Source organism: Neovison vison, chromosome 1 (assembly GCF_020171115.1).
Source record: "Neovison vison isolate M4711 chromosome 1, ASM_NN_V1, whole genome shotgun sequence".
Lineage (NCBI taxonomy): Eukaryota > Metazoa > Chordata > Mammalia > Carnivora > Mustelidae > Neogale > Neogale vison.
In genome coordinates this window covers 14,457,287-14,476,292 of record NC_058091.1, presented here as the reverse complement: position 1 = coordinate 14,476,292, position 19,006 = coordinate 14,457,287, and the positions used below count along the sequence as shown (strand labels likewise).

Below are 19,006 nucleotides of genomic sequence, written 5' to 3'. Positions count from 1 at the left end.
TTATGTCTTATACTTGAATTGATAATGAAATTATAGATTGCTGCACAGATATATTTCATTAGCATAAGCTATACACATTTTATATTAGTTAATATATAAAATCAAAATGTTTGGATACCACTTGCTCCTGTTCCTGTTCCAGAACATTCTGTAGTAGCTTCTGCTTGGTACTAAATTCTTGATGTAGGCTTTCCCATTTCATTCTCATCTGGTCTTCAGCAGCTGATTTCTCCCCTTCCATCCCCAACTCCTGGGATAACACATCAGGTTTTTCGCTATTAGAAGAATAAATAATCTAAGTTTACAATGTGTGCAAAAAGGCATTAAGTTCTAGGTAACTTACTGTATGTACTAGATCTGACCTCTAAGATTGGAACTAGATTATTTTAGTCATTAGCTTACACTTTCAAACTGTCAATTAAAATAGAAAATTTGAGACCAACTATAAACAAATATATTCTTAACTTCTACTATAAGTGAACTATGAGGACAATAATGATTTAACAATTCATTGAAAATAGCTTAGTATTACAGATATAAGGTAATTTTAACATTTACAATCAGAAAGTGTACAATTAGACTAGTGTCCTTCATCAACAGCTCAGAGAATAATTAAAAAACCCTAAAAATTCCACTTAGTCTACTGAGAGCTTTTATCCTGAGTTTAGAGAAAATGCTACAGACAAGGTCAGGACGTGGAACAGAAGTACAGAGGGAGAAAGGAAGGCATTGAGTATCATCCTTATTAAGGCAACAGGGGGGCATCAAAGATTATGGCTTTATGGGAGACAGATCTGGGTTGGGATCTCTGTCCCAGCATATTTGATCTATGACTTTGAGTAATTTGCTTCAATTCTCTGACCCTAAATTATCTCATCTTCACAATAAAGATAGTACCTATCTTGCAGAAGTATAAGAATTTAGAGAAGATATGCACAATGCCTAGAACCCTTCCAGGAACATAATAGCCAATTGATAAATTGGGTCTAATGATAAGAGTCTGGGGGACCCAAGTTCCAAATAGATCCTAGTTTGTCAAGACTTTTAAAGAGCTAACTAGAGGGATGCCTGGGAGGCTCGGTCAGTTAAGCATCTTCCTTTAGCTCAGGTCATGATCTCATGGGTCCTGGGATAGAGCACTGGCATATAGGACTCCCTGCTCAGGGAGTGTCGGCCTCTTTCCCTCTACCACCTTCCCTGCCCCAGCCTGTTTATGCTCTCTCTCTCATGTAAATAAATAAATAAAATCTTAAAAAGTAATAATAAAATTCAAAGATTTAAACAAAATCTTTTAAAAATCTTTAAAAAAAAGACAACTAGAATTATGTCATCTGAAAGACATACCACATTGTAATTAATATTTCGACAGAACTTTTGCTTAAGTGAAAAAAAAAAATAACAAGTTCATTAGCAGGATAATACTATACACTACCCTGAAATCTACTCATCTCAGAAGTATTGAGTACAATAGTTTCTTCAGGTAAGCCTGCTGAAGTAAGTCTTTAAAAATTATCTATAAGGCTATAATGCAGGATATGCTACTTCTAGGATACAACTTAGAGAATCTCCCCAACCTGCTCAGTTAGAGAGACCCAGGAAATTTAATGTCAGCAACGCTGGTAATAGCAAAGGAAAAAAAAAAAAACGGGGTGGGGGGAGCAAGGTAAATGCCCATCAGTTTTTTTAAAAAAAATGGGTGAACAAGTTATTGTCACAAGATAAAATACAATTAAGCAGTTAAAATGAAAGAACTCGATCTATTGCATTAACATGGATTGGCTTTAAAAAGTAATAGCGGTCAATGTACAGAAATCAGTTGCTTTCTTATACACCAACAATGCAAATATAGAAAGGGAAATTAGATAATCAGTTCCATTTACTATAGCACCAAGAACCATAAAATACCTTGGAATAAACCTAACCAAAGAGGTAAAGGACCTATACTCAAGGAACTACAGAACACTCATGAAAGAAACTGAAAAAGACACAAAAAGATGGAAGAGCATTCCATGCTCATGGATCAGAAAAATAAACATTGTTAAAATGTCTATACTGCCAGAGCAATGTACTTTCAATGCCATCTTGATTAAAATTCTACTGGCATATTTCAAAGAGCTGGAACGAACAATCCTAAAATTTGTATGGAACCAGAAAAGACCCCGAATTGCTAAGGAAATGTTGAAAAAGAAAAACAAAACTGGGGGCATCATGTTGCCTGATTTCAAGCTTTACTAAAAAGCTGTGATCACCAAGACAGCATGGTACTGGCACAAAAACAGGCAAATAGACCAGTGGAACGGTGTAGAGAGCCCAGATATGGACCCTCAACTCTATGGTAAAATAATCTTGACAAAGCAGGAAAATATATCCAGTGGAAAAAAGACAGTCTCTTCAATAAATGGTGCTGGGAAAATTGGACAGCTATATGTAGCAGAATGAAACTCGACCATTCTCTTAACCATACAGAAAGATAAACTCGAAATGGATAAAAGATCTTAAAGTGGAGAAGGAATATATCAAAATCCTAAAGGAGAAAATAGGCAGTAACCTCTTCGACATTGGCCACAGCAACTTCTTTCAAGACATGTCTCCAAAGGCAAAGGAAACAAAAGTGAAAATGAGCTTTTGGGGCTTCATCAAGATCAAAAGCTTTTGCACAGCAAAGGAAACAATCAACAAAACAAAGAGGCAACCTATGGAAGGGAAGAAGATATTTGCAAGTGACACTAGAGTCAAAGGGCTGATATCCAAGATCTATAAAAACTCCTCAAACTCAACACACACAAAACAGATAATCACACCAAAAAATGGCAGAAGACATGAACAGACACTTCTCCAAAGAAGACATGCAAATGGGTAACAGGCACATGAAAAAAATGTTCATCATCATTAGCTATCAGGGAGATTCAAATCAAAACCACACTGAGATACCACCTTACACCAGTTCGAATGGCCAAAATCAACAAGACAGCAAACAAGTGTTGGAGAGGATGTGGAGAAAGGGGAACCTCTTACACTGTTGGTGGGAATGCAAGTTGGTGCAGCCACTTTGGAAAACAGTGTGGAGATTTCTTAAGAAATTAAAAATAGAGCTGCCCTATGACCCTGTGATTGCTCTACTGGGTATTTACCCCAAAGATACAGATGTAGTGAAAAGAAGGGCCATCTGTACCCCAATGTTCATAGCAGCAACGGCCATAGTCATCCAACTGTGGAAAGAATCAAGATGCCCTTCAACAGACGAATGGATAAAGAAGATATGGTCCATATATACAATGGGAATGTTATGCCATCCATAACAAGGATGAATACCCAACTTTTGTATCCACATGGATGGGACTGGAAGAGATTATGCTGAGTGAAATAAGTCAAGCAGAGAGAGTCAATTATCATATGGTTTCACTTATTTGTGGAATAACACAGAGGACATTGGGATATGGAGAGAAGTGAGTTGAGGGAAATTGGAGGCGGAGAAAAACCACGAGAGACTGTGGACTCTGAGAAACAAACTGAGGGTTTTAAAGGGGAGGGGGTGGTGGGTTAGGTGACCCTGGTAGGGGTATTAAGGAGGGCACGTATTGCATGGAGCCCTGGGTATGGTGCATAAACAATGAATTTTGGATCACTGAAAAAAAAATGAAATAAAATAAAATTTTTAAAAAAGTAATATTGGGTGAAAGAGTGCTAAAATCATGTTGGGACTTCTAATTTCATTTGTCATGGTAGTCTCTGGCATTTTCTGTGTGTTTTTAAAAAATAGTTTTAAAGTCTTAATGAGATTAAATTTCTTTATTGTGATGTACTTTGTAATGGTGGATGGTAGCACATCATTTTTAATTCATTTATGTTTATATAACAATCTAGTATATAACCAGGGGATAAACTTAATCACTGACACATGTAAAATGCCAGCAGCAAATCAGTCTTAAATGAGAACAAAACCTTTTATATCCCATGAAAAATATTCTTTCCCTTTGATGTTTATATCAATTAATGTCCAGCTGAGTTTCCTTATCTATCCTTCAACAGTTCTATACGTCACATAGTACTTATTCTTTTTAAATTTGTACACTGGAAACAAATCATCCTTCCACAGAGGTTTTCTTACACAAACTACTTCATATATTTGATAGTCTTAGAAATCAGCTAATAAGTTAAAATATGAATACAAGGACTTTTTTCCCCTAGCAATGTTATTCTGTTCTTTTAAAATAATATGATATTCATTTGGTTTCTAGATATTGTTTATTTTATGTTTTTTTTTTGTTTGGCTTATTTATGCAGATGCTTGAAAGGAATGACTGAACTGTAATCAAACTGATTTACAGGTGACTTTTCTAAAGATTTTGTATAAAAATTTAAAAATTTGTGAAATTTATCAAGTAGTCTTTGAAGTGAATCCTGTGTAGAAAGGCAGCACTGCACTGCGAATTTCTCTTTAAAATATTTTTGTATTTGAAACAGCAATTTATAGTTGTTTGTCTTTCATCTGGGTCCTTTCCAAAGCTAAAGGCCAAGGAAAGAAAAATATCATGGCAAGAAAGTTGCAGAAGATTCCTACTGTTGCTTTTTGTAACTATTCATATGATGAGAAGGCAATGTGTGAATGGGTTCTTTGTAAAAATAGAGTTTGGCAAAAATATTCAGAAAATTGTGAAGGATGAATAAATGTTCTAGAAGAATTAGAGACAGAATAGAAAATGAAAAGCAAAGGCAGGTCTTGATTCAGAGTCGGTGTGGAAGAAACAGTGTTTCTCATGTTGCCTTTATACAGAAACACATATATATGGCCTTATCTGTATTTGTAAGCATGATGGACCATCAGGATTTTGAAAACTCTTTTACATTTTAACACAATTTTTACAGTTTCAAGATTATTGTAATGGAATTCCTGACTAACCATGTCACAATAGTTTTCATTTGTATCCTTTTAAATTGATAGTTATTCATTTTATCAATATTTCTACTGTCTTTTTGTTTCATTTTTCTTTTCTTGAATGACATCCTAATTCCTATATATTTTGTCATAATATGTCTATTTCAATTATGTCATGGTTTGGTTTCTATCATTTTGCACTTGCTATTCTTAAATGTAGACATATATACATATAGTCAACACTGATGTATGCCCGCACCATTTCAGGAGCATTGATTAAAGTGCAAAAAATAAAAGTCTCCAAATCTGTCCTCTCCAAAGTTAGCTTTTTTTTCTTTTTAAAGATTTTGTTTATTTATTTGAGAGAGAGTGAGCGAGAGAGAGCACTAGCAGGGAGAGGGAGAAGCAGACTGCCTGGCTGAGCAGGGAGCCCGATGAGGGGTTCGATCGCAGGACCCCGAGATCATGACCTGAGCTGAAGACAAGACACTTAATTGACTGAGCCACCAAAAGTTAGCTTTGATAAATAATCTAATAGCGAAAATGGTTAGCTTTGATAAATAATCTAATAGCGAAAATGGTTCTTATCCACGCATAGACTATACCTACAATTGTATATCACATTTTTACGTAGCACCACACACACATTTTCTGATATTGTTATATAATTTTTTGTTACGATTATATATGCATAAAATTTTCCTTAGGCTTTTTTATACTAGCAGGCATTGCTTCCTTTTCTATTACTTGGTATTATAAATAATATTTCAAAAGTCATCTCCATAGCACCTATTTCCTCCTTTGGTTGCTTCCTCCAGTAAATGTTCAGCATTGACAACACTGGAGTCAGCGGCGTTCCAGCTACTTGCCGATTCCCGGTTGCGGAAGGATACCACTAAATCAAAATCTTTACAAGGCACAGGTGGTTTCACTGAAACCTTTTTTAAATAATATTTTGGAGTTTAAGGTTTTCCTCCACAGACTCTCCGCTGCATCCTCCGCTTTCAAACCCTTCTGAGATGGAGGCAGTTGATTATCTCTGTCATCCTAGAGGTGAGCACACGGGGGCTCAGGGCTGAGTTCCTTTCCCACGACGACTGCCAGAGAAATGGAACAAAACCCAGACCTGACTCAAAATACAGGGATACTGCAACCCTGCTGTGGTTTATTTTCTGTCCTGCCTTTTAAGTCAGAATCTCCAACCTGAAAATTCTCCAACTTCCTTCATTTTTAACACTTGTGCTCAGCTGTGTACAAGGCTTTCCGTTTCCTTTCCAAACCAGCTCTTGAAACTCAATGACTTTACATGTAGAAATTATAGACAGACATCATCAAGAGAAACGAAGACGCTTAGTGGGCACACACATTTATTTTTCCGAGGGATGTTAGAGATAGATAAGCTCATTTTGCTGGGAAAATACTTTGCAGTTAGATATAATCACTCAGAAACACACAGAAATGTGTTTAGAATGCATTTCTTATTTGATTCTAAAAAATGACCCCAGAAGCATCTTCTTTGGACAGATATGTTCCGCATACTGGAAAGAGGGCAACCAAGTCAGCCACCAGCCTTCCTAGCTACTGGCTATCCTCATGTTGCACAACAAATGTTCAAAATACAAGTAAATTTAATATCACAAAGCGAAAACAAAATGATTAAGTTCTTGCAGATGTTTAAAGTAAAATTTCGAGTGAGATGTTTACATTTCTTCAAATCTGGGCAAGCTGGGAGTAAGTGTTTTTGAAACATACCCAGCACTGCCAGAGGTCTCTGCAGCTGAGTGTTGGGTGAGAATTTCCTCTCCACGACTGGCTACTGACCGCAGGAGGCTCTTCTGCTCGGCTAATTCCTGTTCCAACTCCTGCTCAAGAAAGAGAAGAAATGAAAACATGTGTTACTTTGCTTATTACCTACAATCATGGTTTTATGTCTAGAAAATTCTCAGAGAACGCCTGTAGTAAGTTCCTAAATTCAGATTTTGCATATCAGGTGTGATTTAGGTAAATGCACAATCATGTCTCCAAAGTACTCTCTACCTTTCTTTGGCTTTTATAAAAGGTATCTCTGAAAAATCTTAGAAAAAATTAATGGAAAAAAGAAAGAATTCTGCTGGGCAATGGTGCCCTCAAGTGGTACACAACACACTTTCACTTTTCAAAATCAATACTGCCTGTTGCCGCTGAGATAAATCCTGGGGGGCAGCAGCTCCCTTGAATTCCCCCACTTGCTTTGTAAATTGGACAATTAACAGATTTGATTTTACTTCTTCACTACTTGTGAAAAATGCCTTTTGCATTTGAGAAAAGGAAATATTTTAATATGCCCCATACATAATGCTACAGTGTCAATGAGAAATCATTCTTACTCATCAAAGCTCATTTGTTTCACTGGCAGTAATTTTTAATCCTATCTTATGATGGTACTTACTGAAAAGAGAGAAATAAAATTGCATTTTTAACAAGTTTTTTTTTTTTAGAAACATGTAACTCAGGGTTTATTTATTTATTTATTTATTTTTACCAATTCTCAAAGGCCTTTCTGAGATTATGCATTCTCTAAAATAGGCTCAAATTGGGGCGAATCTGGGAACAGAGTTGGTAACCTTCCTCAGGCAGATTGTAATTGAGTGATGCTATTTGTAAACCTGAACACCACCTTTTCTTAAAGATCAGGCTTGAAAATGACCAGTCATTCCAGGGGTCAGAAGAAAGTACACCGAAGCAGTTAGCCAGGCCTTCTGTCTGTCCAAAGGGAAGATGAAGAGGCACTCCGTATTTAGTGCAGAAGTCACTTGTCCACCTAAAACACGTCTCTCAAGGTGTTTGTGCAGCAGGTCTGCAGGCGACGGAGAGGTCAGAAGTGGTTTACCTTTTGTTGCTGGAGGCTGCTCTGTCGCTGGTGGGCCCACGTGGTTCGGGCTTGGGCCAGCCAGTCCTGGACCCCAGGGCTCTGGCTGGCCGTTAGGTCCGCATGGCTCTCCTCCTTCTCTTGCGCTGTGCCCTGCTTTTAATGAGGCAGAAATCAAGAGTCATACTATCCACAGAGAAACCTTAACCAAATGGAGTGAAGGCGACTTTGGTGTGGTCTGTAGAATGATACCAAAGTAGTTCCATTTGGACATGAAACCAGACTTAAAAAAAAAAAAAAAAAGGTAACACAAAACCCACCGAATTTATGGTATTTGCAGAAATGAGAACAATAAATAGATGATTATACTCAAATATTTGAAGGGGAAACTGTCTACTCAGAAGTTGGGCTTTTTAAGCTAACTGATGTGGTCACCAGATATTCCAGAACTTTTTCCATGCGAATATAACTCTAGATCTCACTTCCCATACCACTGCCACCCAGAAGAGACCCCACTGTCATCTCTTGCCACTGCTGGCGTGGATGTTGTTTGGGTAAAGGAGAAAGACAAGAGAAATTCCTTGTTACCCAGGCAGGAGTTTGTCCATCCTGCATGATTATTCTGATAGAATTCTGATGGAATTCCATTATTTTGATGGAATTCCATTATTCTGATGGAATTTGATACTGCATATCGGAATGCAATTAGCTCAGAATGAGAGCCCTTCTACTCACATGTGTGTATATATATATATATATGTCAAAAAGATAAATTCTACAATCTTAAGACAACTAATTCACTAAACACTTATTAAATAAGCACACATTGTGTGTCAGCCACTGTTGTAGGCATATTTGGCCAAGAAGCCAGACAAGGGCCCTGCTGGGGAGGCAGACCGTAAACCGAGAAGATGAGGTAAGAGCAACAAAGACTGTAAACTAGACAATGGGATGGAAAGGTTTCCCAGGCTGGTCAGAGAAAGTCTCTTGATAGCAGACAAGTGCACTGAGCACCGGGTGATGAGAAACCACCTGCCTGGCACAGCTGTAGGAGCAGCCCCCCCCGCCCCGGCAGAGGGAAGAGCTGGACCAAAGACGGTGAAGGGAGAGAAATCGGGCATCTCAGAGAGAGCAGCAGCAGTTTTGGGACCAGTGTGGCTGTGCCACGGGGCAGAGGAGAGGGACAGTTTATAGGTAGCTTCCATGGAGGAGGGGTCCTGCTCTTGAGCCCCAAGGCTGCTCCTCTCCAGTCCCTTGGCTAAATCTGATGATGGAATGAAAGCCCACTGCTGCTGGTCATCCAGCCTGATCACCCACGAAGACCCTCCTCTTCCTCTCATTTTCAGATTTTTACACTAACTATTCAGGGAGATAAATAGGGTCTATTGACCTTTCTGTCTCACTAATTAGAGTCTCATGATTAAGTTGCGAATGTCTGAGATAACGTACAGATCATGGACTTTCCCGTGTTCGTATTAATTCTTGAAGTACAGTGAACTAAGGAAAGTGTGAAACCCAGAGGTAATATTATACATAATCCTCTCCCAGATTCGGAGTCACCTTAGCTCACAGGTGACTTCCCTTCCTTTAAGATGATCCAGCTTCCCAGCAAGAGAACATGGCTTATAGAGGACAATGGGGACACCATTGGTTTAAAGTACGCCATTTGCATTTCACAGGACCTTCCCAAAGGGGGACCAGCGACACCCAGTTCAATATCCTCCCCATTCCTCCAGGAATGCTGCTTACAGATGAGCCGTGATTCTCCTGAGGGTAGGAGGTATGGGGTGAGTGGGCACTCTTCAGCACGAAGCCCACACATTTCTGCACGAAACAGATTCTCTCCCATCTGAGAATGCACCTCTACTCAACATAAACTCTGAAAGATCCTGGCTTTTCTGATAAGGATGAGACAGCAGGTCAAAAGGGACCTGCAGAGAATGACACCAAGGAAGTCAGCGTACAAGGCGGAAACTTGTTCCCAGGGAGAGCTGCCCCACTGACAAAACGGTGGCCGTGGCAATGACCTGCCACTTCATGTGGGATCAGGTGCCTTCCCCTCTGCTTTGTTCTTCAGTAAGGGTTTGTTTTCAGAGCCCCGCGTAGAGACTCACGTGGTGACTACTCAGGGACAGCACCTCACCTTCTACACAGGTTACCACTGTTCGATTGAGAGTTTTTTCTCCCCCGCCCGCCCCAAATTCCTCACGCTGAATTTGGGCTTAGAAAAATAACGATGGAAATGTTAGATCTTAAGAACAGCTAACTACTTTTACAAGCCAGACACTTATTCAGAATCTAAGACCTAAAATCTAAGGGGAGTCATATTTCACTAATTGAATCCACAGCTTCAGAAAAACAAAAATTAAGTAGCATCAAAAGCAGATGTTTAGTATGTATTTTCTATGTGGTTAGGTTCCATTTTTCAGCTAGTAAATTTTTCTTTGACTGATTTAGTCATTTCGAAACATAAGACTTGGACCACAGGAAACAAAAAATGATTAAGAATCCAGTTCAAATTTCTTTCCCTTTCCTCAGGGGATGAGAAGGCACCGATTGAAGAAATAGAATAATGATAATTACATTCTCTTCTTGTAGGTCTGGTAACCGTTTTCTCTCCTACCTAGGAAACAGGAAGTAAGGCAGTTTTGGTCCTCAGAGTCCCCCAAGGGTGGGGCTACATAAGCTGTTTATTTTGGAAATAATAGAACAGTAACCACTTTTGCCAGGAACATTCTTTGGAAGATTAGTGAGGATTGGAAATGCTAAACATTAAATAATACTTTATAAAGCATTTCATTGTTTATATAGAGCAAACTCTGCTCCTTCAAAGGATGATAATGTGTGAAAATGACCTAAACTTTTTATGAGGAAAGATCCCATGTAATTCAAGAGATAGTATTACATGCCCATATGTCTGGGTCCTTTCACAAAGAGAAGAAATCTTTTGGGGGGAGCCCTAAAGGGACTGGTTATTCTTTGATACATACAGAAGTCCAATTCGTTAAAAAAGATGGCCATGATAGATACGACCATGAAGCACTGAGAAATGGTGTGCTTATGGCCATACAGCACTGAGGAAGGGGCTTCGGATCTCCTGAATCCTGCAAGCCCCAAACGAAAGGTACAACCTCACTGACATCTACATTCAGTTTTTTCCCCAATCAACATTAGTTAATTTCAAATCAACTATGAATTTTTTTACACGAAGGCAAATGATCCTTTTTATGGTAACAATAATGCAAACAGGGCTCTTTCACTCCTACAGTTGGAAAAACAATCTCTTCAAATGACTCGAATTATAAAAAAAGAAAATCAATAGTTTGTATGTTGGAAACTCATTCGACAAAAGATGAGGACATTTATAGATACTTTAAAAATAAACAAGGTTCAATTTCGATTCAGTGAAACACTGTATTTTCCAGTATTTACACTTTTTACAATGCTCAGGGAGTCCTTCCATTTGTGGGCAGGGTCAGGATTTTATTCTATCTGAAGAATTTCTGTGGCCCTGGGCAGCAGACCAGGTGTGAGTTCTGCAAGCGGCTGCAGAGCTCGGCCCAGCCAGCCCTGACCCATCTCAGACCTAACCTTCCAACATGTCCGGAGTTGCTTTCCCCCCAGGGAATGTGGTTTGCAAACAGCTGGTGGAGGTTGTTATCAGAGTCATTGGTATTTGAGCACTTCCTGTGAGCATTACTTGCATTGAAATCCTCAGGATTTTTGAAAGTCGAATACTATTAACATCCTTATTTTACAGATGAGAAAACGGATTATTTGGCCTCAAGTTCCAGGATCTTGCCCCAGGTCACCTAGTGAACAACTTGAGGTACACCGGGATGGGGACACTTTAGGATAGCAGTTGCAAAGTGACGGTCCAAGAACCTAGTCTGACCTCTGTTTGGCACACAGATTATTTTAAAGTTTTAGAATCAAATGGCAGTGTTTTAAAACTGGGAGATTTTTAGATATAAATCTGAATGTCCCTTCTCTGGAAGATCTAGCAATGCTGCCTCTAAGTTCTCGTATGACAATAGCTCAAGCCGAGGAACAGCTGCTTGACATGAGACCAGCCCGCCAAGGTCCTGACTGGGCCTGCTTCGCTCATTTATATGCCTGTGGCAGGCCTGAAGCCCTGGAATTTGTGCCCTCACCCCTTTACCCCCACCCCTCAAACCTCCTTTTTAATCCTGACATGTGCCACCTGCGAACATATCAGGCTTTCCGCTTGCTTCCTATCTGCTCTAAGAGGCAGGGCACAAGAGCAGCTTTCCTTTTTACGATGATGATGATGATGTTCAATGAGCCAACATATAGTACATCATCCATTTTTGATGTAATTTTCAATAACTGCAGCTCTCTCAATAACTATTCCAGATGTGGAACCTTGAAGTCTTTCCCTTTGATCTGGTTTTAGAAATAAGGTTCATTCACATTATCACCATTAGGGGGAAAAAAAATAAAACATTCTATATTAGATTGATAATATTTTTTTTGTAAAAACAAGTAAATTACTATCAACTTTTCGTCTCAGAAAATCATCTTCATTTGCCCAATTATATTCCCTACTCCCTAATTTTAGTATTTTTAACATTTTCCTTTTTGCTTTAATTCGTAAAGTCAGATTGCATATACATTTTAAAGTATATAAATTTAAATTTAAAAAGCAGTATTTTGCCTTTGTTTGCATTTATTTAACCAATAGTGAGTTAAAATATCTTTCCATACGTTCATTGTTCCCGGACCATTTTGTATGTCTCTTCATTTGAATCATTTCTTCATCTTTTGTCTAGACCTCTATTAGGTGACCTTTTCATATTGATTTATAAAAGATGTGTGGAGATTACGGGAATTAATTCCTTGTTATGTGAATTATACAGTTTCTTCCCTATTTCTCTGTCTTTTCCTATGTTACTATGTCTTTGGTCATATAGAACTTTTTCATTTTTGGCGCCTGGGTGGCTCAGTGGTTAAGTTCTGCCTTCGGCCAGGTCATGATCTCAGGGTCCTGGGATTGAGCCCCGCATCCGGTTCTCTGTTCAGCAGGGAGCCTGCTACCTCTCCCCTCCTCCTGCCTCTCTTTCTCTGCCTGCCTCTCTGCCTACTTGTGATCTCTCTCTGTCAATAAATAAATAAAATCTTAAAAAAAAAAGGGGGGGTGGTGGGGTTATGGACATTGGGGAGGGTATGTGCTACGGTGAGTGCTGTGAAGTGTGTAAACCTGGAGATTCACAGACCTGTACCCCTGGGGCTAATAATACATTATATGTTAATTTAAAAATTTTTAAAAAATAACTTTTTCATTTCTGTGTAGTCATTTTTTGGTCATATAGAACTTTTTCATTTTTGCGTAGTAGTTTTAAAGAAGCTAAAATTCTGGGTGTGGAGCTTACTGACAAAGATCCTTCCCATCTTAAGATTTTTTTTAAAAAATATATATCCAGAACTTTTCAGGTTTAAGTTTTTATATTTAAATATTTGGTTCATCTGTGATGCTTTTTTTACTATAAAGAATGGAAAAGGAAATCTAGCTTATCATATTTCAAGTGGTTTGCCTAATGCTTTATTTTTGTTTTATCTACTGATTTGAAATACTACCTTAACCATTAATCAATGTCCGTTAAATATTGGAGTCTCTTTCTGGAATATTTATTCTGTAAATTTTTTTGTTCATTCATTTATTGTGCCAATGCCAAACTATTCTAATTATTGCAATATTGTATTTTAATATACGGTAAAATTAAATTAGTCCCTTATAACTCTTCACTTTCAGAATATTATGGTTTTTTCACAATTATTTTGTTCCAGATAAATCTGGAATAATTTTGTCACATTTTATATCACTGTGTTACATTCCAAATAACTTAAATTTATATGTTAGTACAGAAAAAAATCATCTTTTATTTAAAATGTTGTATTTCTCCTTAAGAATAAAGTTTATCTGTCCATTTCACATTTTTTTTCTACCCAGGCTTTAAAATGTTAGTTGTTGAGAATCCAAATATTTCATATTTTGTTGGTATTACAGATGGAAAATTCTTATTTCTCTAAGTTGTTTTTTGTTTGTACATGGCAAAGTTATGGATTCTCCATTTTTTTAAAAAAAAGACTCATTTATTTATTTGAGAGAGAGAGAAAGAGGGAGGGAGGAGAGAAAGAATCCCCAAATGGACTCTCCACCGAGCACAGAGCCCAACATGGAGCTGGATTCCAGCACCCTGAGATTATGACCTGAGCTGAAATCAAGAGTTCGATGCTTAGCCAACTGAGCCTGCCCAGGTGCCCCTGGATTCGCCACTTTATTTTTAATAAGCCAGTCATCTTACTAAATTCTTCCTTTTCTTCTAACAGTTTTCTGTTAATCAGGTCTGATGTTCCAGACCACATGATTACATGATTAGCAAAAAGAACTGAAAATACATAGTTTAGTCTGAAAAGAATCGGCATTACACCGAGAACACAGAAGCAGTCAGAGTGTGTGTCGGTCAAGTTTCCACCACGATATTGGTGTCCTGTGCCCCGCCAGCATCTGACTCAGATAGGAGGTTTCCCTGGTATTGGAGTTCTAAGACCACACCCTGCCCTTTGGCCCTATCTTCTCCCTCCTACACATTTTTCATCAGCTTCTTTTTCATCATTCTTTCCTCTACTTTCTTCTACGTACTTTCATCCCCATGTAGGCATGCCATTACTCTTCTGATCTTAAAATGTTTCTTAAGCTTATCATTTCTCTGCCACTCCTCATAGGGAAATTCCCCAGTCATTCATACTCTCCTCTCCAACCTGTCTCCCCTCGTCCTCACTTCTCATTCCGAGTACCTCAGCCTTCCCTACGCAGCTGGAACAGCTGCTGCTGACGTCACCAAAGACCTTCATGTCATGAGATCTAGTGGTCAGCTCCCAATCCTTTTCTTGCCCCACTGACCTGCAAGTAGCTTCCAGGAAACAAACTCTTCATCTTTCTCCCAGCTCCCTGGTTTCTCCTTTTCATTCTATTTTGAGGGCTCCTCCACTTCTACCAAACCCTTAACACTGGAGTGTTCCAGCACTTGATTCTGGGAGCTGGGTCTTCGTCCCTCCTCAATCCCTTGGGATCTTATCAAACCTCACGCCTTAAGGACCATCTAGAGGATGCGGACTCCAGTCTAGCCCTCACCCCTGAATTCCAGCCACGAAGTGACACTGAACAGGCATCTCAGACTTCATCTTTACAAAATTAGACTATTGACTTAACTACTCTTTCTGCTCCTCTGATATCTGTTCCTCAGATAGTTCTCACCTTTACAGAATCTAGGAAGTTCTCATCACCTCAACCTCTACACTCTGCCCTCTAACTGGTGTCCGAGCTTCTGCCCTGGTCCCCTATAGTGGATAAAGGCTGATCTTGTCACTCCTTTTGATCTTGTCATTCCCAGATACTCCAGTGGTTTCTTATTTCCTTCGGGGTAAAAACCAAAGTGCCTACAGTGCCTGTAAGACCCTTTGCGCCATGTCCCGTTACCTGTGTCGGGCTTTAACGGACACCACTCTCTCCTTGCTCACTCCACTCTAGCCACAGTGGCCTTCTCGAAGAGACCGGGGATGATCCCACTTGGGGCCTTTGCACGTGCTTTCCCCTTTGTGTAGAACTCTCTCCTTCATATCAGCAAAGTTTTCTCCTTCAAATGTGACCTTCGGGAGGCTTCCTTGGACACCCTGTTTAGAACCGCCAAACTATGCAGACTGCCTTTCTCCATCTACTCACGTTCTGGTATTTCACCTATAGCTCTTATCATCTCCTAACTTAATATATAATAATGGGCTTTAATTTTATTTATTTCTGTTTCCCCCAACCATAATCCTCTGAGGTTAGGAATGTATAGACATAAACACAGGCATATAGATTCAAATATAGTTATTTTCAACCCTCCTTCACTCTGTTAAATAAAAGAGCAGCTGACGCATAGTTGCTTCTCAATAAATGTTCCCTTAATTTTTGTATGGGATAATAATAGTAATTTCCAATTTTTATAGATTAAAAAAGAACAAAATTAAAATACCGGACAGTATCAGAATGAAAGTTACATGAGGAGAAGTCTGGGTGAATGTGTTCTGAGGTTCTTATATTGACCTAGAAGAAGATTAAGAAATAAACTTAGAATTTGTTAGGTATGAGTGGTAAGAATAGATAAGGGGAAAAAGCATTCAACCACTTAAAAATAAAGGTTAAAAGGGAGAAAGAAGAAATTGAAGGAGAAGAACAAAAAAATAAAAAACAAAAAATGAGATAACAGAAGCCTACACAGAGCAGTAATCCCCTTAAACTTAAATGGACTAACCACGTCCTTTCAAAGTCATAGATTTTCTGATTAGATAAACGTTTAAAACCAACAAAGTACAGCCAATAGTTTTTTAAGAAGCAAATCTAAAACAGAAGGACACAGAAAGGGTAAAACCTAGGAAAGTTAAAGGATACATCAAGCAAATACTACCCCCCAAAAGCTCCTGAAATCAAAAGCTCCAAAAACATAAAACAGAAAATCACTATTTGGGGATTGTAAGGTCATCACGTGAGAGTAAAATGGTTCAATTCACCTAGAATATATGACACTGTAAGGTATGAGCCCTAAATTAAAAAGCCTGAGTATATCTGAGAAACAGAAGAGTACAAGAAAAATATTAAAATGTTATAGACTATCTTAACCTATGACCTATGTTTAAATATCTTAAAATAGTATATTTGCTAAATGCGGGTATTTATTTTCATTTTCTTTCCTTTTCCTATAGGAAAAGGAGTCTTCAGGTCTATGGATTCACACCGTCCTTACAAAATCTGTCTGAAAATCAATGCCAAAATGTGTGTAAAGGAGATCCAAGGGGAAATATGTGTCCTTCCCCAAATCTTCCTCTGCGGACACTGGGCACAGAAAAGGCCCAGCAACAATGCCCTAGGATTGAGCAGTGTTGCCGGGCCAGCTGCTGCGGTGACGGGAGGCCTCACCTGGATGTTGAGCTGTTTGTCGTGCAGCGCTCTCTGCAGCTCCAGGAGGCTCCCCTTGAGGGTCCTCAGCTTTACAGCCAGCTGCTCAGCCTCCTCCTTCGTGTGAGCCTTGCCCTCCAGGAGCAGGTTCTCATTGTGGACTGAGAGTTCCGATAAGGCCACCACCTTCTGCTCGATTTCCACCAGCATGTTCTGGAGCAACAGAAATGAAGATGACATTCACACGCCCTGCGGGTCCCACAAAGATCCTTTCACACACAGAAACGCAACACCTCCTTCGTCTTCACTGGAAGACTGTGCCTTTGGGGTTTTTCCCTACTTCTCTGACAGACCTGGAGAGAGGTTATGCATTTTTAAAAATTCCTTGAGCTTCCTAATTTTTTTCTCTTCTTTAAGTTTAGGTATCATATAATATTATATAATGGAAAACATACTGGAAAAGCACACGGAAAGCATATTTCTTCTAGCCGACGGATAAGGGGAAAAGACCATGCCTTTGTGGTATCCCATTATTATGAATGTTTTATCATTTTAGTGTTACATTGTAATGCTTATGACTGGTAAGAGTAAAGACATCATAAGATCAACCCTTAAGTGTCAACTTAAAGCTGATTCTCTCTTTCAAGAAACTGCTTTTTTTTTTTTCAGATTGCTGCTCTCATTTCTTGATTTTAATTTTTTTTTATATAATACATTTTTAACCTTGCATTTCCAAAAGTTTTCCTAAGAATTTTACTCTCACTTTCTGTGACAACTCTTTAGGGCTGCCTTTTCTTCTGAAATAGAGGCTAAATTTAGAGAAGGAGCAAACTAGTCTTCCTTCTTCCAAGGTAAGATTTAAAACAAAAACTAAAAAATTACAAAATAAAAACATCACAGCTAAAACAAATAATAACCATTTTATTTTCTGCAGAAATCACTCTGTTCTTATATTCCTTAACTCTGAACTTTTTAAAATATGCTCTCTAACTTATATTCAGTCAAAGTAATATATTAATAAGAAAAGATATTTTAAATCAGAAAAACTACCATCAACTTGTAAGAATATATGTTGGAACCAAGAAACTTGAACTAAATGGAAGCGTGAACTGTTTAGCAAAATGGGGACTAACGGATGATTTTCTGAAGATTATTTTTGAGAAACTAATATAATTCTGTGCCGAAACAGACTTTTCCATTAGGCACAGCCGGTACAGTGCTGAGAGCTCATAATACCTTCAGAGAGCCAAGAAAAATCTTAATTTTAATTTCTTCTAAAATCAGAAGAAAAAATGAATATAATAATGAAAATGTATTAATAAATCCACCGTGGATCATTTCACTCTTATACCAAAGCAGTTATAAAATAAAATTATAATTTTTGTTATTTTATATTGGAAGACACCCATAGAGGCCAAGTGTCCAGGGCCCCAAAAGTTATAATGAGACCCTAGTAATAGCCACAGTTCTAATTCCACGACTGGCTTAAATACTACAATTGAATGGACTGAGGAATTGCTGTACATTTGTGTGATTCCATATGCTTCTAGTTTCTAAAAATGTTGTCAAAATACCATTTCAATACTTCAAAAACCCTGAAATGTATTATCTGAATTGTGGAATTTATGTATAGCTGTAAAAATAGAGACATCCAAAAGGGAGAGGTAGGAGTAATGGTAAAACATAATTTGGGAACGCTAGTTAGTACATGTGCTATTTTAAGCACTAGCAGGCAACGCAAAAAATAGACACTTCTTTCCAGCAAGAAAGGATAATATAAAGAACAGAAACACTCACACATGGCTCTCTACTCTCTACCATCCAGGCAGAGAATAACAATGCTTTGAATACACATAGATAAGCTGGCTAGAGAGATTAAAATCCAAGTTACAATGATCACTATTACAATAAATCCCAAATCATAAAAGGAACGATCAAAATAGCGTACTATATATTAAGAAAAAAGACAGTGTTCCTTCATTAATGGTTTTTGCACATTTCCTGATTCTAAATAGGAGCCATATGAAGTCATGCATACTGATACTTACTGCTGCGGATTAGGTAAATCTTTCTAGATACGTGTTAGTTTGTTAAATGAAAGAGCTTCTAGATACACTTCACCCAGGTGTGAAGTCTATTATGTTGCTAATCACTGAAATTCCATGACTAGTACCTGGGAGTTCATCTATTCTCTATACTAGTACATGTGTCTTAAAATCTCCATAATGAAGAGATAAAAAATATTACAATAAAACCTTAATATCATTAGTCCTTACATTAATTCCGAGTGGCTTCACATCAGAGGAAGTTAATTTTCTGCTCC

The 19,006-nt window shown here is 38.3% G+C and overlaps 1 protein-coding gene across 18 annotated transcripts in view; it reads right to left on the bottom strand.

The window, feature by feature from the left end:
• SYNE1 (spectrin repeat containing nuclear envelope protein 1) overlaps positions 1 to 19,006 on the bottom strand; it is a 479,099-nt gene that overhangs the window by 131,081 nt on the left and 329,012 nt on the right. For 14 of the 18 annotated variants that reach the window (XM_044243752.1, XM_044243801.1, XM_044243842.1 and 11 more), the window contains 4 exons: positions 16,705 to 16,896; positions 7,746 to 7,880; positions 6,629 to 6,738; positions 119 to 275 (listed from right to left, as the gene is read on the bottom strand). In XM_044243752.1, the coding sequence (XP_044099687.1) occupies positions 119 to 275; positions 6,629 to 6,738; positions 7,746 to 7,880; positions 16,705 to 16,896 (594 nt within the window). The remainder of the gene's footprint in view (positions 1 to 118; positions 276 to 6,628; positions 6,739 to 7,745; positions 7,881 to 16,704; positions 16,897 to 19,006) is intronic. The other 4 variants (XM_044243761.1, XM_044243777.1, XM_044243809.1 and 1 more) reach the window with 1 other exon arrangement.